General features: G+C 36.7%; 1 protein-coding gene across 8 annotated transcripts in view; it reads right to left on the bottom strand.

Annotated features, from left to right (window-relative positions):
* The window catches only part of ARFIP1 (ADP ribosylation factor interacting protein 1), a 122,212-nt gene that overhangs the window by 96,904 nt on the left and 2,718 nt on the right, over positions 1–22,590 (bottom strand). For 5 of the 8 annotated variants that reach the window (XM_032413015.1, XM_032413017.1, XM_032413014.1 and 2 more), the window contains exon 2: positions 12,153–12,232. The exons of the other annotated variants lie outside the window; for them this stretch is intronic. In XM_032413015.1, the coding sequence (XP_032268906.1) occupies positions 12,153–12,230 (78 nt within the window). In that variant the 5' untranslated portion in view covers positions 12,231–12,232. The remainder of the gene's footprint in view (positions 1–12,152; positions 12,233–22,590) is intronic. 8 annotated transcript variants of the gene reach the window in all.

Genomic DNA, 22,590 nt, shown 5'->3' with positions numbered 1-22,590 from the left:
CACTGAGCAAGCAAAAATAAAGTGATATAATAAGCTTGAAGTTTTTCCAATTCTTTCTTAAATCTACCATTTTAAAAAAGGTATTTGAAAATTCATTGAAAAGTACTGTGAAATATTTCCAGTGCTCAGTTCACTGGCTACATATATTCAATAGGTATATTGTTCTATCACTTAGCTATATTTTCTGCTAATTTAAGGGACTAAATTGTTAATTCCAGTCAATCTGAGACAAAAGAGCAACGAAGAAAGTGAACAGTGTGAAAAAAAGAAGAGAAAGTAGCCAAAATATTTAACTCTAATTGTTCTAGTTATGGCTTCAAACAATGAAGGTTGCAGTGTTTAGTGGACTAATTATATGCATGTCAACAGAGACCATACTTTGTTCCAATACAAAAAGCACAAATGCCTTCTGTGTCAGATGAAATTATTTACATTTTTGTTTGCCTACAAAAAGAGAAAGTAATTATATTAAACTCATAATTCAAATAGTCTTTGAAATTTCCTTCTACATGAGTAAAAATATGACCTTCTTTAAAAAATAGTTAATGTATTTATTATAAAGTGTTAACTCAGCATGGTTCAAAAGTATTAGGTGAATAAACCTCCTGCATGAAGTTTCAGGAGAACGAGGCAACATATCAGAAAATATGGATTTAAGGACCAGCCTTACCCCTTTTTATAAGTTTATAAAAGTCACTTTATTTTCCCAAGTTTCAATTTCCTCCTTATAAAATGAGATTATTAACCTCACTATATAAGAATCAAATAGGAAATTGCTGGGAAAACTGAAAATGCCATATTACATAAAGATGTCATAACTATAGCACACTGGTTTCAGCTCAGCTCCAATAGGACAAATACTGGAATAGGTCCATCAACACTAATACCTACCAGCACACCTACCCTTGCTAACTTTCTTACCATGGGTATCCTCACTATACTTTTCTAAAACAGACCAGTATCAAGACAGAGTTGAAACTGAATCCAAATGTTATTGTTTGTAGCTTTGTTCTTTTTTATTTTATTCTATCTTTCTTGGCAATTTCATGATTTTAAAAGGAAGATGACTGGGCGCCTGGGTGGCTCAGTCGGTTAAGCGTCTGCCTTCGGATCAGGTCATGATCTCAGGGCCCTGGGATCGAGCCCCTCGTTGGGCTCCCTGCTCAGCAGTCTGTTTCTCCCTTTCCCGCTCCCCCTGCTTGTGCTCTCTCTGTCAAATAAATAAATAAAATCTTAAAAAAAAAGGGGGGGGGGAAGATGACTCTCAAACCTATTATAAAGAAATAGCTAAAGCAAATGTGGTAAAATCCAGATAATTATTGAATGTGGATGATGAGTATATGGGAATTCAATTACTTTTTTTTTTTAATTTTATTATGTTAGTCACCACACATTACATCATTAGTTTTTGATGTAGTGTTCCACGATTCACTGTTTGTGTATAACACCCAGTGCTCCATGCAATATGCGCCCTCCTTAATACCCATCAACAGGCTAACCCATCCCCCCACCTCCTCCCCTCTAAAACCCTCAGTGTGTTTCTGAGTCCATAGTCTCTCATGGTTCGTCTCCTTCTCCGATTTCCCCCCCTTCATTTTTCCCTTCCTACTATCTTCTTCTTTTTTAAACATACAATGTATTATTTGTTTCAGGGGTACAGGTCTGTGATTCATCAGTCTTACACAATTCACAGCACTCACCATAGCACATACTCTCCCCAATGTCCATCACCCAGCCACCCCATCCCTCCCACCCCCCATCATTCCAGCAACCCTGTTTGTCTCCTGAGATTAAGGTCTCTTACGGTTTGTCTCCCTCTCTGGTTTCACCTGGTTTCATTTTTTCCTCCCTTCCCCTATGCTCTTGTCTTGTATCTCAAATTCCTCATATCAGTGAGATCATATGATACTTGTGTTTCTCTGACTGACTTATTTCATTTAGCCTAATACCCTCTAGTTCCCTGCACATCGTTGCAAATGGCAAGATTTCATTTTTTTGATGGCTGCATAATATTCCATTGCATATATATATACACCAAATCTTCTTTATCCCTTCATCTGTTGAAGGACATCTTGGCTCTTTCCATAGTTTGGCTACTGTGGACATTGCTGCTATAAACATTGGGGTGCATGTGCCCCTTTGGATCACTACATTTGTAGCTTTGGGATAAATACCCAGTAGTGCAATTGCTGGGTCATAAGGTAGCTCTATTTTCAACTTTTTGAGGAACCTCCACACTGTTTTCCGGAGTAGCTGCACCAGCTTGCATTCCCACCAACAGTGTAGGAGGGTTCCCCTTTCTCCATATCCTCGCCAACATCTGTTGTTTCCTGACTTGTTAATTCTAGCCATTCTGACTGGTGTAAGGTGCTATCTCATTGAGGTTTTGATTTGGATTTCCCTGATGCCGAGTGATGTTGAGCACTTTTTCATGTGTCTGTTGGCCATTTGGATGTCTTTGCAGAAGTGTCTTCTGCCCATTTCTTGATTGGATTATTTGTTCTTTGGGCGCTGAGTTTGAAAAGTTCTTTATAGATTTTGGATACTAGCCCTTTATCTGATATGTCATTTGCAAATATCTTCTCCCATTCTGTCGGCTGTCTTTTGGTTTTGTTGACTGTTTCCTTTGCTGTGCAAAAGCTTTTAATCTTGATGAAGTCCCAATAGTTCATTTTTGCCCTTGCTTCCCTTGCCTTTAAAGGCAATATGTCTAGGAGGAAGTTGCTGCAGCTGAGGTCGAAGAGGTTGCTGCCTGTGTTCTCCTCTAGGATTTTGATGGATTCCTGTCTCACATTGAGGTCTTTCATCCATTCTGAGTCTATTTTTGTGTGTGGTGTAAGGAAATGGTCCAGTTTCATTCTTCTGCATGTGGCTGTCCAATTTTCCCAACACCATTTGTTCAAGAGACTGTCTTTTTTCCATTGGACATTCTTTCCTGCTTTGTCGAAGGTTGACCATAGAGTTGAGGGTCCATTTCTGGGCTCTCTATTCTGTTCCACTGATCGATGTGTCTGTTTTTGTGCCAGTACCGTACTGTCTTGATGACTACAGCTTTATAATAGAGCTTGGAGTCCGGAATTATGATGCCACCACCTTTGCTTTTCTTTTTCAACATTCCTCTGGCTATTCGGGGTCTTTTCTGGTTCCATATAAATTTTAGAATTATTTGTTCCCATTGAAAAAAGTTGATGGTATTTTGATATGGATTGCATTAAATGTGTAGATTGCTCTAGGTAGCATTGACATCTTCACAATATTTGTTCTTCCAATCCATGAGCATGGAATGTTTTTCCATTTCTTTGTGTCTTCCTCAATTTCTTTCATGAGTATTCTATAGTTTCCTGAGTACAGATTCTTTGCCTCTTTGGTTAGATTTATTCCTAGGTATCTTATGGTTTTGGGTTCAATTGTAAATGGGATCGACTCCTTAATTTCTCTTTCTTTTGTCTTGTTGTTGGTGTATAGAAATGCCACTGATTTCTGTAGATTGATTTTATATCCTGCCACTTTATTGAATTCCTGTATGAGTTCTAGCAGTTTTGGGGTGGAGTCTTTTGGGTTTTCCACATAAAGTATCATATCATCTGTAAAGAGTGAGAGTTTGACTTCTTCTTCGCCGATTCGGATGCCTTTGATTTCTTTTTGTTGTCTGATTGCTGTGGCTAGGACTTCCAATACTATGTTGAATAGCAGTGGTGATAGTGGACATCCCTGCCGTGTTCCTGACCTCAGGGGGAAAGCTCTCAGTTTTTCCCAACTGAGAATGATATTCGCTGTGGGTTTTTCCTAGATGGCTTTTATGATATTGAGGTATGTACCCTCTATCCCTACACTCTGAAGAGTTTTAATCAAGAAAGGATGCTGTACTTTGTCAAATGCTTTTTCTGCACCTACTGAGAGAATCATATGGTTCTTGTTCTTTCTTTTATTAATGTATTGTATCACATTGATTGATTTGTGGATGTTGAACCAACCTTGCAGCCCAGGAATAAATCCCACTTGGTGGTGGTGAATAATCCTTTTAATATACTGTTGGATCCTATTGGCTAGTATTTTGGGGAGAATTTTTGCATCCATGTTCATCAGGGATATTGGTAATTCTCCTTTTTGATGGGGCCTTTGTCTGGTTTTGGGATCAAGGTAATGGTGGCCTCATAAAACGAGTTTGGAAGTTTTCCTTCCATTTCTATTTTTTGGAACAGTTTCAGAAGAATAGGTATTAATTTTCTTTAAATATTTGGTAGAATACCCCTGGGAAGCCATCTGGCCCTGGGCTCTTGTTTGTTGGGAGATTTTTGATTACTGCTTCAATTTCCTTACTGGTTATGGGTCTGTTCAGGTTTTTCATTTTTTTCCTGGTTCAGCTGTGGTAGTTTATACTTCTCTAAGAATGCATCCATTTCTTCCAGATTGTCTAATTTGCTGGCATATAGTTGCTCATAATATGTTCTTATAATTGTTTGTATTTCTTTGGTGTTGGTTGTGATTTCTCCTCTTTCATTCATGATTTTATTTACTTGGGTCGTTTCTCTTTTCTTTTTGATAAGTCTGGCCAGGGGTTTATCAATCTTATTCTGTCAAAGAACCAGCTCCTAGTTTCGTTGATATGTTCTACTGTTCTTTTGGTTTCTATTTCATTGATTTCTCCTCTGATCTTTATTATTTCTCTTCTCCTGCTGGGTTTAGGCTTTATTTGCTGTTCTTTCTCCAGCTCCTTTACGTGTAGCATTAGGTTGTGTATTTGAGACCTTTCTTGTTTCTTGAGAAAGGCTTGTATTGCTATAATACTTTCCTCTTAGGACTGCCTTTGCTGCATCCCAAAGATTTTGAACACTTGTGTTTTCATTTTCATTGGTTTCCATGAATTTTTTTAATTCTTCTTTAATTTCCTGGTTGACCCATTCATTCTTTTTTTTTTTTTTTTTTTAAAGATTTTATTTATTTATTTGAGAGAGAGAATGAGAGAGAGAGAGCATGAGAGGGGGGAGGGTCAGAGGGAGAAGCAGACTCCCTGCCGAGCAGGGAGCCCGATGCAGGACTCGATCCTGAGACTCCAGGATCATGACCTGAGCCGAAGGCAGTCGCTTAACCAACTGAGCCACCCAGGCGCCCCCATTCATTCTTTAGTAGGATGCTCGTTAGCCTCCATGTATTTGAGTTCTTTCCAACTTTCCTCTTGTGACTGAGTTCTAGTTTCAAAGCAGTGATCCGAAAATATGCAGGGAATGATCCCAATCTTTTGGTACTGGTTGAGACCTGATTTGTGACCTAGGATGTGATCTATTCTGGAGAATGTTCCATGGGCACTAGAGAAGAATGTGTATTCTGTTGCTTTGGGATGGAATGTTCTGAATATATCTGTGAATATATCTGAACATATCTGAATATATATATATGTTCTGAATACACATTTGGTCCAGTGTGTCATTTAAAGCCTTTATTTCCTTGTTGATCTTTTGCCTAGATGATCTGTCCATTTCAGTGGGGGGGGGGGGGTGTTAAAGTCCCCTACTATTATTGTATTCTTGTCGATGTGTTTCTTTGACTGTTATTAATTGGTTATATAATTGGCTGCTCCCATAGTAGGGGCACAGATATTTACCATTGTTAGATCTTCCTGTTGGACAGACCCTTTAAGTAGGATATAGTGTCCTTCCTCAACTCTTATTATAGTCTTTGGTTTAAAACCTAATTTGTCTGACGTAAGGATTGCCACCAGTTTTCTTTTGATGTCCATTAGCATGGTAAATGGTTTTCTACCCCCTCACTTTCAATCTGGAGGTGTCTTTGGGTCTAAAAGGAGTCTCTTGCAGGCAGCATATCGATAGGTCTTGTTTTTTAATCCAATCTGATACCCTGTGTCTTTTGATTGGGGCATTTAGCCCATTTACATTCAGGGTAACTATTGAAAGATATGAATTTAGTGCCACTGTATTGCCTGTAAGGTGACTGTTACTGTATATTGTCTGTGTTCCTTTCTGGTCTATGTTACTTTTAGGCTCTCTCTTTGCTTAGAGGACCCCTTTCAATTATTCTTGTAGGGCTGGTCTGGTGTCTGCAAATTCTTTTAGTTTTTGTTTGTCCTGGAAGCTTTTTATCTCTCCTATTTTCAATGACAGCCTAGCTGGATATAGTATTCTTGGCTGCATATTTTTCTCTTTAGTGCTCTGACTTTATCATGCCAGTCCTTTCTGGCCTGCCAGGTCTCTGTGGATAGGTCTGCTGCCAATCTAATATTTCTACTGTTGTAGGTTACAGACCTCATGTCCTGAGCTGCTTTCAGGATTTTCTCTTTGTCTCTGAGACTTGTAAGTTTTACTATTAGGTGTCAGGGTGTTGATCTATTTTTATTCATTTGAGGGGGGTTCTCTGTGCCTCCTGGATTTTGATGCCTGTTTCCTTCCCCAAATTAGGGAAGTTCTCTGCTATAATTTGCTCCAATATACCTTCTGCCCCTCTCTCTCTTTCTTCTTCTGGGATCCCAATTATTCTAATATTGTTTCATCTTATGGTATCACTTATCTCCCGAATTCTGCCCTCGTGATCCCGTAGTTGTTTATCTTTTTCTCAGCTTCTTTATTCTCCATCATTTGGTCTTCTGTATCACTAATTCTCTCTTCTGCCTCATTTATCCTAGCATTTAGAGCCTCCATTTTTTATTGTACCTCATTAATAGCCTTTTCGATTTCAACTTGGTTAGATTTTAGTTCTTTTACTTCTCCAGAAAGGGATTTTCTAGTATCTTCCATGCTTTTTTCAAGCCCAGCTAGTATCTTTATAATCATCATTCTGAACTCTAGTTCCAACATCTTACCGATGTCTGTATTGATTAGGTCCCTGGCAGTCGGTACTGCCTCTTGTTCTTTTTTTCCGAGGTGAGTTTTTCCATCTTGTCATTTTGTCCAGAGGAGAATAGATGAATGAGAAAACAAAATGCTAAAAGGGTAATAACAACCCCAGAAAAATATACACTAAACAAATCAGAGGAGACCTTCTAGAAAGTGGTCGCTTTTCTGTTCAGAGAGTTGCTACTATTCTTTTCTTCGATCTCCTGTTGAGTTTGTAGGTGGTCAGAATGGTTTGATACCTATCTAGCTGAATTCCTGGGACCAGACAAATTTAGGTCTCCTACTCCTCCGCCATCTTGCTCCTCCTCCCCAAATTCATTTACTATTTAATCTTTATTTCACACGTTGCAAACTTCCCTTAAAAATGTTTTAATATATTAGTATCAACAGCTAATTTGGCTTATATTTTCAACCAGGTGCTACCTGACCACTGCATTTCAAATCTTCTCCCAACTTTCTCATTCTCTGTCATTCTCATTTCTATATCAAGCCAATCTCAGCTGCCAGCTACCACCTGAACCACATTTCCTCCCACTCTTTCCTCAGTGACACTCAGTTCCAGCCACAGAGCCTTCATCACTGTTCCTCAAACACACCAATCTTATTTTTGCCCTTGTTTCCTCTTTCTGGAAAGTTCATATTTCCAGATTTTCATTCAGGTTTTTGCTAAAACATCATCTAAGAAGGGCCTTCCCTGACCAACCAATGCAAATCTGCAGTTTTTGTCACTCTTTAACCCCTTAACCTGCTTTATAGCAGTAAAGACTACATTAATTATAAAATTTACTTATGTATTTTTTTAAAGATTTTATTTATTTGAGACAGAAAGAGAGTGTGTGTGCACGAGTGGGGGAGGAGGGGCAAACAGAGAGGGAGAAGGAGACTCCCCACTAAGCAAGGAGCCCCGACTCAAATTGGAGCTAGATCCCAGGACCCCGGGATCATGACCTGAGCTGAAGGCAGATGCTTAACCAACTGGGCCACCCAGGTGTCCCTATTTATGTATATGTTTAACTTCTGTCTCCCTCAATATGTTTCCAACATAAAAAAAGCAAACTCCTCTTGACACTCAAAATCCTTCCATGACCTGGACTATTTCTTTCCATCAATTATACTTCAGATACCCTATTAAATCAAACTTAATTATTCACACTTTCCCATACACGTCTCTCAATCTCCTTTCTCTATGCCTTTGCTCAAGCAGTGACCATCATCACTCATATGCTCAAATTCTACTCACACTCTAAGACTCAGTTTAAAATGCCACCTGCAGTGATGTTCCTGGCTGATACTCCTCTGAACTGTCACAATTCTTTATTTGTATCACTCTAAAGACATTACTCTACATTTTCTTTATTTTAAAATTTCCTCTATTAATCAAAATGTCTTGAATGCAGAATCTGCATTCCCTTCATAGCATAATAAAAGAAAAACGCAAATTTTTGTATATATTTTTTGGACATTAGAAATTGGTATATGTATTGGTGTTACTATACTGAAGGTCAGACAGAAAAGAAGAATTCAGGCAATAACCCTAGAACATGCTAATACCTAATACACTTGCTTTCCTTTCTTTCCTTTTTTATTGTTAAAAATATACCTATTTGCTTTTTTCCAATATCCTTGTTTCTACCTTTAAATAATTTTTTCCCTATTTAGTTTCTTAAATTTACTCATATTTTCCACTTTTATTTGGGTTTAAATCATAGCTCTGTTCCTCATTAGCTATGTTAGCCTTTTGAGGTCTGTGTTGCCTAATCTGTAAAATGAGGGAGAATACCTCAAATGCAAACAGGGTTATTATAGTATTAAATGAGATAATACATATGTAAAACCCAGTACAGCATCTAGCACCTAACAGACTCTCTGTGAATGGTGCCTATTAAACCATTATTTCTTCCACAGATACAGAATCAGCAGTTTAAACACATTTCAAGGTATAAAGTTTAAATATTAAAAACACAAAGAACAAAATGCACCTTCATCTGCTGTAATCAAGACTGGACTAGAGTATAAAGCAAGCCAAGCTCATGTTTTCTTCTTTTTTTTTTTTAATTTAGAAAGAAAAAAACTGATGTCATTAAAACACACACATTAAAAGAAGAAAGCATTTTTATGGTCACTGATGAGACGGATATTTTAACAGATCATTTGGTTGAGAGCTAGAAAATCCCCCTAGGTTCTATAATTAACTAGCTGAATGATTGTGAGCAAGGCAATTCACCTTATAGAACTTAAATGAACTTTTTAAGTTTCTTTTTGCTCAGGGTTGACAGTGTTTTTGGCTCAGTTCAAAAAGCTGGAGTTTTTGCTGTTGTTTTTAAGGATTCTGTATATTTGAGAGAGAGAGGGAGCGCAAGCCAGCAGGGAAGAAGGAGAGAGGGAGGGAAAAAGAATCTGAAGCAGGCTCCGCACTGAGCGAGCAGCTGCATACAGGGCTCGATCCCAGGACAGCGAGATCATGACCTGAGCCGAAACCAAGATTCAGATGCTTAACTGATTAAGCCACCCAGCACCCTCCTTGCTGTTGTTCTGTTTTACTTTTAAAGAAATCAAAACTATCACCCATGTCCTCAGTATTCTATTCCTAAGAAACCAATATCCATATATCCTTTATACTAGTAGTGAGAATTAATTCATTCATCAAACTGATCACCAGTGATGCACCAAGCTCGAAGATTAGTCCGAATTACTGAAAAGTTTGTTGCATAGAACATTTAAGAAGTTAACTGCCGTAATACATATAGAGATATATTCAAAGAAAAATTCATGTAAGCAAATCTGACCCCCCAAAAATGTTTTCATCTGGATTTTGAAAAAGAGCAGATTCAGGTTAGTAGAATACTAATGGGGAATTTTATTCTTTTAAATTTAAATTCAATTAATTAACATATAATGTATTATTGGTTTCAGAGGCAGAGGTCAGTGATTCATCAGTCCTATACCCAGTGTAAACGGGGAATTTTAAAGATTTATTTATTTATTTGAGAGAGATAGAGAGAGTGCGCGTGCATGTGTGCACGCGCGTGCAGGGAGGGAGAGGCAGAGGGAGAGGGAGAGAGAGTCCTAAGCAGATTCCACGCTGAGCATGGAGCTTAATGCAGGGCTCGATCTCACAACCCGAGATCACAATCTGAGATGAAACCAAGAGTTGGAAGCCTAACCAACTGTGCCATCCAGGCACACCATAAACAGGGAATTTTAAAGTCAAAAATATCCCTAAATCTTTTTTCGGTTAATTGTAAACTCACACAGTACTTTTAAATTTGGACATAAATTCAGACTATACTCACACACCTGATCCTTTTTTTTTTTTTAAATCCTAGTATTTCCTGTGAACACTGCACTTTGGGTATGGCTAAAAATGCAGGGAATGCATAACATGGATTTCTTTTTTTTTTTAAAGATTTTATTTATTTATTTGACAGAGAGAGACACAGCGAGAGAGGGAACACAAGCAGGGGGAGTGGGAGAGGGAGAAGCAAGCTTCCCGCGGAGCAGGGAACCTGACGTGGGGCTCAATCCCAGGACCCTGGGATCATGACCTGAGCCAAAGGCAGACGCTTAACGACTGAGCCACCCAGGTGCCCCCATAACATGGATTTTAATGTTAATATACATACAAATTTTCACAACGATTACTTGGCAGTGGTTTCCTTCAGATCATCATCATTCAGGTTTACCTCTCTATTAAAAGAGCAAGAAACTTCTAGTTTAGCATCTATGTGAGTGACATTCAGACAGCCGAATCTCAGTGGTAAACCACGAATACAATACTTTCATTTATTATGAATCTTATCATTGGCTGGGCTGCCAATCCTTCCTGTAGTTCACAAGCATCAAACTTCCTCTGATCATTTCTCAACAGTTTAGATTCAGAGATCTGATCATAAAAAATCAAATCCATGAGTTAAGATAAATACAGTATACATAATTCCCTAGTTTCTCTGAACTAAATATAATTAAAACATTGTTTTGACAAACAGTAAATAACCAAACTATTTTAAATCACAAAGAATCCTAAACCCTCCATAGGTAATACATATATGGCCAACCAGAACTCAACTCTGACTTTTGGGCTAAAATTAAATTATCTAGCTCTAAATCCCATGTTAAAGCTTTCACACAGACTCACAGTGTCTTGGCTTAGTTGAAGAAATACTGTGCCTGGCATTGTTCATATATACTGATGGCAACCTGGTTCAGGAACACTGCATCTGGAGTCAGAAGACCCCACGTGGTGTTCCAGCCTTGCCAATTCCTCTAAGTCAGTCACTATCTCTGAAAGCTCAGTATGTTCAACAAATAAGTGGGGAAAATAACAGCTGTTCTAGTATACTATCTGAATGATACCAAACTGTTCTAAGGTTCAAAATGGGACAATATGAAAGTGCTACTCTAGAAATCGTTACACACTATAAACATGAGAGGCTTTACTAGTATTAGGTATTTAAAAACATCTGATAACTTGAATTTAATATAAAATTAACTTTTTTCATATTTTTCTCTTTACTCTAATGAAGTAGTGGTTCATTGAACCATCAGAGAAATGGTTAGAATCATTTGTAGAACTTCCAGAAAGAAAAAAACCCCCAAAACCCATATGGTCTGGTACTATCACTGTAGCTTCAGATTCAGTGAGTCAAAAGCAAAGTTCAGAACTCAGGTTTTTTGTTTTGTTTTTTTTTTAAACTCTATACTTGGGATTCTGATGCATACCTAACTAAAGACAGTATACGGAAGTAGACAGGTTCAAATATGAACCTATTACTACATTATTTCAACAGAAACCCCATTTCATGTTTAAGTTAAAAACTATAGGGACGCCTGGGTGGCTCAGTCAGTTAAGTGTCTGCCTTTGGCTCAGGTCATGGACCCAGGGTCCTGGGATCAAGTCCCGCATCAGGCTCCCTGCTCAGTGGGGAGCCTGCTTCTCCCTCTGCCTGCCGCTCCCCCTGCTTGTGCACTCGCTCGCTCGCTCTCTCTCTCTCCCCCTCTGACAAATAAAATCTTAAAAATAAATAAATAAATATAACAATTAAAAGCTATGCTTTGACCCCAACTTTTACATTCATATTTATGTGACAAGTATATTCTAGAATTTCAGATGCCCAAAAGTAAATAGCAACTTACTTCCCGTTTTTGAAGAAATCTCTCTCTTCCCACTCCTTTCCTGTGTCTATGTGTGTAAAAGAGTTTATTCAGAATGGCACATGTTTAGATCAACTGAGTCAATTTGGACAGTCTAAAACTTTGATTGAGATGGGCTGATTTCAAAAAACCATAGAAATACCACCCAATCACCTCAGAATTAGACTTGACTTCTTCTGTGCCTGGTTTAGATGCACCAAGAGTTGTAGTATCATTGCTGCAGTCAGACATACCTAAAAGTAAAATGTGTTAAGCACACATTAAATAATTTAGTTAAAAAAGCTGTATAATCTCACCAATATTCTTAAACAAATATTCTGTAACATAACTAATTTATTTGTAGTCAGAATGTGCTTTGCAAAATGATCTATAATCACATGAGTATCTATTGATTATAACAGGTAAACAATTCTAAAAAGCAAAAATTAAGAAAAAAAGTATGTAGAATGTTAAAAATACAGACCTCAATGATTAAGAAATAATTTCATACAATTATTTTAGATATGAAACAAAATTTAAAAGATCAGAGGGTCAACTTGATTTGACAGATGAAAAAACTCATATCCAAAGATATCTGAAGCCAAAATATTAGTTATTCATGGCCTACATAAACCCAAAGTTTTAGACCAGAACTCAGACCTCTTCTACTTTCCTGGCCAGTGCTCTTTTGAACTGATAACACATATGACTGGTCATTCTCTAAGTGAAACACTATATCCAGATTTCATTAAATAAAAGTTTAATAAAAAAGAATTTAATAGACTATTTCTGCTTCTAACTTATTCAACAACATTTAGAGAACGCCAACTATTTATGAAGAACTCTGCTAGGCACTAAGGAGAAAGAAGAGTAAAATCTAATTCACATTCTACAAGTACTCTGAATCTAATCAAGGAGACGAATAAATAATTACAAGGCACCATGTTAGGTACTATAATACAAAGAAACAAATTTTTACTTTCGAAATACACAGGAGGGAACAATTTTACAATTTCGGTTTGTAAACCAAACCCAATACCACATTAGGAAAATACAACATGAACAGGTGGGATTTATCCCAGGAATGCAAGACAAGTTCAATTAGAAAATCTATTAATATAAACTGTATTCATAAATCTAAGGGAAAGAATAAAGTTTTCTTCACAGATGTTGAGAGATCTTTTGACAAAATTCAACATCCATTCAAAATGCAACATTCAAGGAGAAAGGAATCAAGGGAGACTTTCTCAACATAACTTCTCATCATGACCTTGGCTAACTGAAACTAGAGAAAGTGAAACCTCAGCTAAGGGGGGACTATTGTATATTTGAGGGATATTATTGTGTTTCAACTGTGGTTGATAAGCAAATGATCCTCTTTCTGACATGTCATCAGATCAACAGCAACCTAACACTACATCACAACATCTACGTCACTCACCTCAACTTCATCTCATCACATGGGCATTTTATCATCTCACATCACTCCAGGAAGAAGGTGAGTACAGTACAGTACAATAAGATATTTTGAGAGAGAAAGAGACCACATTCACATAACTTTTATTACAGTATATTGTTATAATTGTTCCACTTTATTACTGTTGTTAATCTTTTTTTTTTAAGATTATTTACTTATTTATCTGTCAGAGAGAGAGAGAGAGTGAGAGTGAGAGAGTGCACGCACAAGCAGGGGGAGCTGCAGGCTGAGGGAGAAGCAGGTTCACCGCTGAGCAGGGAGCCTGATGCAGGACTTGATCCCAGGACCCTGGGATCATAACCTGAGCTGAAGGCAGACGCTTAACCGACTGAGCCACCCAGGCATCCCTGTTATTAGTCTCTGAACATGCCTAATTGATAAATTAAACTTTATCATAGATATCATAGATATGTATGTGTAGAAAAAACACACAGTATATATAGGGTTTGGTACTATCCACACTTTCAGGCATCCATTGGAGGTTTTGGAATGTATCCCCCACAGATAAGGAGAGACAACTGTAAAGAGTTCTTAAAGAAAAAACATAAAAAACCAGATTGAGAGCAGGAAAAAGACATGAACAGAAAATTCACACACACAAAAAAGATATTAAAATGGCCCTTCAAAATATAAAAATGTTCAAATTCACTCACAATTAGAGAAGTGTAAGTTAAAACACCAAGATACCATTTCTCACCTATTAGACTGGCAAAAAAATTTTAAACATAACAAAAACATTCTGTTAGTGAGGAAATAAGGAAAAACAGGCACTCTCATACTATACTGCTGATGGGAATACATATTGGTACAACCATTCTGGAGGGAATTTTGGTGATGCTTAAGAATATCACATACGGATTTACTGTTGGACCCAGCAATCTCAATTCTAGGAATCTATCCTGGGAGTACACCTCCAACAATACAAAAATACATAGACATTGCAGTATTCTTCATAAATGCAAAATATGAGAAACAGCCTAAATGTCTGTACATGGGAAAATGACTGAATAAACTATGGTACATCCAAAGAATGGAGTACTATGCAACTGTAAAAAAAAAAAAAAAAAAAAAAGAGGACGATTTCTATGATACGGAGTGATTTCCAGGACATATTGTTAAGTGAAAAAAGCAAAACAGGAGTTATCATCTGCTCCCCCTGTATTCAACAGCAGCACCAATTAGGAAAATATATCATTATTATCCAGCTCAAGAAAAGGCCAAATAACCCTAGGCATATAGGGAAACAGGAAATCAAATTTCTGAGAATTACAGAGATGATTACTAAATCTGTGTTTTATTCATATTCTTTAAATGCTCTGACCTTCACATTTATTTTTTAGAAGTTTGTTCACAACTTTGATAACTAATATACATGGGAACAAAAAGATTTAAGAATTAATGACTTGTAACGTGTACTGTTTAAGTTATGTGTTTTTTGATCTTTACATAAATTCAGTTATCTTTAAAAACTGTTTTCAAAACAGGGGCACCTGGGTGGCTCAGTCGGTTAAGCGTCTGCCTTCTGCTCAGGTCATGATTCCAGGGTTCTGGGATAGAACCCCTGTCAGGCTCCCTGCTCAGTGGGGAGCCTACTTCTCCCTCTCCCTCTGCCCCTCCCCCTGCTTGTGCACATGCATGCTCTCTCTCTCAAATGAATAAATACAATTAAAAAAAAAAACTGTTTTCAAAATAGAACGATAAATTACTATTACAAAACTACCATTAATGCTCAGGCTTCATAGGCCAATTTGTACTGCAGGTCAAAAATGCCTCAAGTCATCTCTGGGGCTCTACTTCTATAAATCAGCCAGAGGTATTCATTAACTAATGAGTGTAAGAACAAATGACCTATAAAGTGAATTATTAATTAGCACTTGTAAAAAGTACATAAATAATATCACCTGAAGTTTATAATTCAACTGTTTGGGATTGTTTTTGATTTTATTATTAAAATCACATTTTAATTTCCATAAACTGAATAAACTAGAGCTATGCAGAGGGAAATTATATAAGAACTTTAACTGGAATTTAATGAGGGAGAATTCTATGCCCTACAATACTTAAATGCACTTAAGAGTCTTCCTAGGACCCAAGAAAGAGAGGCCAGGAGGTACTAGATTTGCCAGGATACTGGAAGAAGAAACAAAAGATTCCATGGATATCAGAAAAGAAAAACTGCATTTATAGTCTCCATGATGCCAATGAGTTAAAGACTGGGAGTCTAATACTGAAGGACCTATGTATGGAATAAGTGTTGTTAAACAGAAACCATGAGTTTTTCAAATTAAGGTATTCACATACCACACAGAGTCTGAAATGGTATGATCAAGGCACAGGAAGGCAGATATAAACAGGATAAACATGGCACATCATACTAGAATGGGAATTTACATTCTTTTTATTAAAATAAGTACTATATTATGGGATCTAAAGCAATATTCACTTGAATAAAACAATATACATAAGTCTTCTAAGAAATTTCTTAAATTTTTGTAACAAAATATGAGCCTCCAAAGAAACATCTGAAAAAGAAAAGAAAATCTGAAGAGGGATACATCTTTCTAGGGGTACTTTAGTAAAAAAGTTGGAGAAATAGTATAAATAATTATAATATATGGGACAAAGCAGCTCTGACTGGGGAGTCAAAGACAATGCTAAGGAAGTAAATACAGAAAACTGAAAGCAAAAAGTAGCAAAATGGCCTTGCTTTAATCCAAACTTGCTTAGTTTCTTTAGACTACTATATTGCTGCTATTCCAGAGACTGGTTACCAGGCTAAATATTAAAGAAAAATGACTCTATTTCTTTCATTCTTGATGGAATCTACAGAATATATTTTCTTGCTCATGGATAAACAGAAAGAGAATGGTAAGACTTGCTTTAATTTCACAATTTAATCTGAAATTTCAACTTGAACTAACTTATTTACCAAAAAAAAAAAGTTAAAATACATAGTGACATTAAATAACTACATGTGTTTAAAGTTGAAAAATAATATCCAAAATACAGAAGCTTTCTGCTTTAGTCAAAACAATTTAAAATAATTTTCATTTTTATGATAGTTTTCTTAACATAAGGAAAAAAATCCTTTAACCCACTGTCCAATGCAAATGATACTGAACTAAAAATGGTTTCCACCACACAATATGTTCAAAATACAATTACATTCCCTTTCCTAAGTAGAATAACCAAATAAACAGAAGTAAGATAATAAAGAACCATTTACATTATGCTGCTGTCTGTATGTCAACAATTACCTTGTATCTGTAAAAGCTATTTTGCTAGATATCTCTAAGTCCTTTCGGGTAGTGGTAAATTAAGATTAAGTTGCTCATTAGGATAAACCATCAGTCTAGATAATTCAAAAATAGAAAGCTTTGACAAAATATAGTTAATTCTCAATTATATGTAATAATGAGAAACAATTTAAAAATCAATATTCAGGGGCACCTGGCTGGCTCAGTTGGAGGAGCATGCAACTCTTGATCTTGGGGTCGTGAGTTTGAACCCTATACTAGTGTAGAGATTACTAATAAAAATAAACTTTAAAAAATAAAACTCAATATTCAACTATTCCCATTCCTACCACCATTACTAGTTTTTAACCAAGTAATAAATTCACTGGAGAAGTCTTATTTTCCCCATTCAGATCGTGTTAGAGAAACTAATGAGAAGTAAAATTTTAAGACTCTCAAAACTAAATTATTCCTTGAAAAGAAAACTAGCTGTAAGTAAACTCTAAATTATTCCATGTACTGTGGTCTCATTCTTCATAAATGACCAGTCAAGTTCCAGAACATTAGCAGTGAAGCCAACCAAGAACCAAAAGAATTGGAATACTTTAATTCTGTTACTAAATTCCCAAAACTATATAAAATAAACCCCTCAATATTCACAGGTAATTGTTTTCAGTGGAAAAAAGTTCAGAGTAAATAATCTAAGAATACTGCTTAAACACAAATACAGATATTAAATATTTAGAGATATGTATATTTACATGAGTTGGTGTATATTTTTAGAAGCAACCACAGCAAGAATGAGCACACACAGTTCCCAGATATTGATTTCTAATACCATTCTCCAATAAAGGGAACCAGCACTCCTTGGAGAAATGGCTGATTCTAGGACTGCGGCAGGAAATATACAAGATGAGTCTGCAACATCTTGTAGTGCCAGAAAGTAAAGATGTGCTAAAAAAAAACCAAAAAAACAAAGAAAAAAAACAAACCACCACCAACAAACCAAACAAAACAACAAAATCCTCACAATGATGGGGATATGTCAAAGGAATATAAAAACCAACTGAAAGAGCTCCCGAAGGCCAAAGCTGAAGCAATCTGAGCAACAAATAAAGTTGTACTGGATTATAAGTCAAAATATAAATACCCATGAGTCAATATTCATATAAATAAATGATTAAGTTAATAAATGAGGACAAGGAGATGAATTTCCCTTGCCGAAGAATTCCAAAAAATTCATACATATACTCCACTATTAAGGAGATGGAACGTAACTCCCTACTTCTTAAGCATGTACTTCAACTAATAGTGACTTTCTTCTAAAAAGTACAATATGCAAAGGTGGGGGGAGAAGTAACTTTACAGAGGACACCACGAAACTGATAAACCCTATCTCAAGCCAGGTGACCAAGGTTAACAACAGTGGTAAGGCACATTGATAGTATTTATTCTTCATATGATGAGGATGTCACTTTACCTCTGTGGGTCTTCCTCGCCAAAACACATTATCCAGTCTAATCCTAAGAATAGCATCAGACAAATCTCAATTAAGGGATAATCTACAAAATACCTGACCAGTAATTCTCAAAACTATCAACTTGTAATCAAAATGAAGGAGTCTGAGAACCAGTCAAAACCAAGAGGGCACATGACAACTAAATGTAATGTGGTATCTTGGCATAGAAAAAGGACATTAGGAGACAACTGATGCAATTTGAACACAGGTTAGTACATATGAATACTGGTTCATGAATTGTGACAAATGTACCATACTAATGCAGTATGTTAACAATAAGAGAAACTGGGCATGGGGTATAGCGGAATCACTACACTATCTGCAATAATTCTATAAAACTGTTCTAAAATAAGAGTTTATTATAACATAATCTAAGAATACTATGCTATATTTTATAATAATTAGTTTTCAATATTCATATCAGGTACTGAGCTAGGTAGGTCATAGGGATTTAAGAATCAGCCAAAAAAGAAAATAAGATTTGGTCCTATCTTCATGGAGTTTGGAGGCAAACGGAAGAGAAAGACAATCATATAATCACACACAAAATGTAAATTTTAACTGTGGTAAATGTGTGTTCTGGGAGGTTAGAGTATCTAATCTCAGAGGTTAGAGTATTCCCTAAGGAAACAAAACTTCTGTTGAAGTGTGAAGGATAGCTAGGAGCTAACAAGAGAAGTGAAATGTAGAAGAGTGACCCAGACAGGGAAAAAAGCATGTGCAAAGGCTCTGTAATGGCAAAGAGCAAGACAAGTACAAAGGACTAAAAGGTGGCCAGCATGGCTGAAGTGGAGAGTTAAGCAGAACACTGTATACGAGGAGGCTGGAGGGTGAGGATGAGTTAAGCATTGTTAAGGGGTTTTATTTTTATCATCGAAGCAGTGGGACGCCATAGAAAGATTGGGGAGGTGGAGAGAAGAGTAACAATCAGATGTGTGTTTCAAAATAAACCACTATGCCTTCAGGATGGTTAATGGACTAGAGAGTGGCCTAAACAGAAGTGGGCAGACAAGAATGGAGGCTACCGTAGAAATTTCAGGCAAGATGATGGTAACAAAATAATGTGGTGGTAGTGGAAATGGGAAGAAGTAAACAGATTCAAGAGATATCCAGAAAGTAAGATTAATAAAACTTGTTGATAGACTGGATGTAACCGGGAGAGGGAGTTATTAAGAACCACTCCTAGTTTTCTGGATTTTACAACTGGAAAGATAATGGAGTCACTCACTGAAATAAGGAACAAAGAAAGATGAACATTTGGGTTTTTTTTTTTTTGGGGGGGGGGTGTGGAAGTGAAGGGGAAATCAATTTAGTTTTAGACATGTTGTATTTGAGATACCTTTTACATACTCAAGAGAGGGCACCAACTAGAAAGCAAAATATATAGGTCTAGAGCTCAGAGGAGAGAGAAAACACACCCTTAGAAAAGCTGTCCTCTTTATCCTAGAAAAGCAGGTAACTATAATCCCCAAATATCCAAGAAAACATTAGACTTTGACCATCTGGATTTAGTTAAAATAAAAAGCTGAGAGAGAATATGGCAATAATATTTCATCAGCTAAAACAAAAACTGCTAGGCACCATGGGCAATACAGAGATTTTTAAAATCTTGGTTCAATAGTACAGCAATTATGTCACTAATCATGTAGTATTTTAAAGTTTTAGCAGGGCTGGCCAATGTTGTTGGGAATGTTTTATACCTGCAGTACCCAGTGAAGTAGCAACTTAGCCACATGTGGCTGTTGAGCACCTAAATGTGACTGATGTGACTGAGGAACTGAATTTTTACTCCTATTTTATTTTAAACAATTTAAATAGCCACATGTGGCTAGTGCTACAGTATGAGAGCTCGTTTAGAGCTTCCTCATCTATTTCATCTAACCCCCAGCAACTACCGTGCAAATTAACTGACAGTGGATGTGGGTGACAGAGGGATTAGAGCACTAGAAACTCTCATTTCATCTGCTTATATTATTTGAATTTTAATTTGAAGGATATATATTACTTGTATAATTAAAATATTTTTAAAAGTCATTAATATGCCATAGAGAAAAATTAGTAAATACAGAAAGAATAAAAATAATCTGTAAACCTACCTTTAAGAAATAATCTATAATTAGTATTAAGTCATATATGAAGAGGGTCTATATTTTTTTAACCCTTTTGTTAGGAGCACCTATAGCACCAATGGTCCAAGTCACTGAGTTGTATCACACTACTCTTCTATCCCACCCCCATCTCAAAACAATTTGGAAATCCTTTAAAAAAGACAGCCACCATCTCTAGAACTCAACCTCAAAACTGCCAAAAATAAACACTTAATAGTCCACTTGGCTAGCTCCCTTTACCACCATCACCCTTTGCCCCCAATGTCACACACTTTAAATGGAACCCAATCTCTACCCTACAATGTCATGAAATCATTCAGTCACTATAGTGAAAAGAGTACAAGCTTTGGAGCAAGCAACTTTGGTTATTAGTCTGTGGTTCTCCTTTACAGCTTGGGTGACCTTGGACTAATTACTTCTGCTGGTTTATATACCTGTTTCTTCATTTGTTAATAGAAAATAAGAATAACTAATATCTAATATACCTAATATAATACCTAATATAGCATCTACAAAGCATAATGCCTAGCCAGAGTAGCACTTAATAACTGACAACTATTATGGACTTCCATGTACCTAGCCCTGCCCTTGATGCCTTGAAAGTAGCACTTAAACAAAACAGATAGGGTCCTGGCCATCCTGGAGGTTACATGCCACTGACTTAACTCCCAGGGACTCTTTCCACCTGGGATTTGAATTCCTGATCCACCCCTTATTACATGTGTGACCTTATACAAAGCACTTTATCTAAAATCTCAATTTTTTCATTTCTAACATGGTAATATTATTTGCTCCATCTACTTGATATGGCTGGAGTAAAACTAAGAGTAAAATGGAGTATGGAAAAAACTAGAGTAAAATAAAGTATGGAAGTGCTTTGTAAATTATTATATACTAAATAAACAGAAGGTATTAAACAAAGTAACATATTCCTCTTCTCCAAGGCAAAGCTTTCCAACCAGTGTGCCAAGAATGAATTATAGATGTGCTGAAATATTGACCCCTCCTTCGGACTTCAGGGAGCCAGGGAGAGCCAGGCTATAGTCTGCCATACAAGTAAATCATTTCCGCCATGATGCAGAAAAGTCTGGAAACCTTGTTCTAAAATACTATCTCATGCTAGCAGAAACCGGAGTTGGCCAACTGACTCCTCTGGATATTTAGGCCTCATCACCAACTCCACGGTTCTTATGATCCTGCTTCAAAAACTGCATCACAGTTCCCTAAAAGGTCAAAGATCAAGCCTGAACATCAAGGAGCTATTAGTCCAATGCTATCACAGATATACAAAAATAAAACAAAATAAAAACTCTTAGATGAGAATATGGCAAAGATATTGCCATATTTTCACAAAAGAGTTGAGCTATTTCCAGCAACACCCTAAGACAAAGGTTTAGAAATCATGAAGAGAAGAATAAGAGACAGAAGAAAGAAGAAAGAGAAAAGGAATAAAGGAAAGGGAAAAAGAAAAGATATACTTTTATAGACAATAACTGAGAATCTGCAAGAGCTATTCAGTGGCTTCCATGGCTGCCTAAAGCTAGTAGACCAAAGATAACAAGATTATTTTCAGATTCTCTTGTTTTATAGTGTTTTTCACACATCCTAGAACTAATGCTGGTACATATCTGACTTTCAGACTGTCATGTTTCCTAAGTCATCATCTTTCATATTATGTGGAACAGGTCTTTCCAGTCTGTACATATATTGATAGCTTTTTCATCCATAGCCATATTAGCTTTAATTCCCTGTGGAGGGGTGCTTGGGTGGCTCAGTCAGTTAAGCATCTGACTCTTGGTTTCAACTCCAGTGGTGATATCAGCGTCATGAGATGGAGCCCCGAGTCGGACTCCACAATGAGCATGGAGTCGGCTTGGGATTCTCTCTCCCTCTCCCTCTGCTCCTCCCTCCCATTCTCTCTCTCTCCCAAAATAAACAAATGAATCTTAAAAAAAAAATTCCCTGTTGAATTTATTCCTTCCTTCATCCTGAGTTTATTCCTTACTCCATCCCAAATCTATCATTCTTGGATGTATTTATACCTCCAGACTCTTACAAAGCCAAGTTTATTACTTAAAACCTTTTTCTCACTTTCCACTCCTCACGTCATAATAAACGCACACACTCTATATACACACAGATTTATGTCCATCCCCATGGGAAAACTCTATCAAATAAACACTCCATAGGCTTTCGCCAAGTTCATTTCTTTGTGTCATACTTTTAGGTATGACATTCAAAAAGGTGTTCATCTACTGAAGATTAATAAGGG

The sequence above is a fragment of the Phoca vitulina genome, unplaced genomic scaffold (genome assembly GCF_004348235.1).
Source record: "Phoca vitulina isolate PV1807 unplaced genomic scaffold, GSC_HSeal_1.0 scaffold14, whole genome shotgun sequence".
NCBI lineage: Eukaryota > Metazoa > Chordata > Mammalia > Carnivora > Phocidae > Phoca > Phoca vitulina.
The sequence above is the reverse complement of the archived record's forward strand: the minus strand, read 5'-3'. Positions and strand labels throughout refer to the sequence as shown.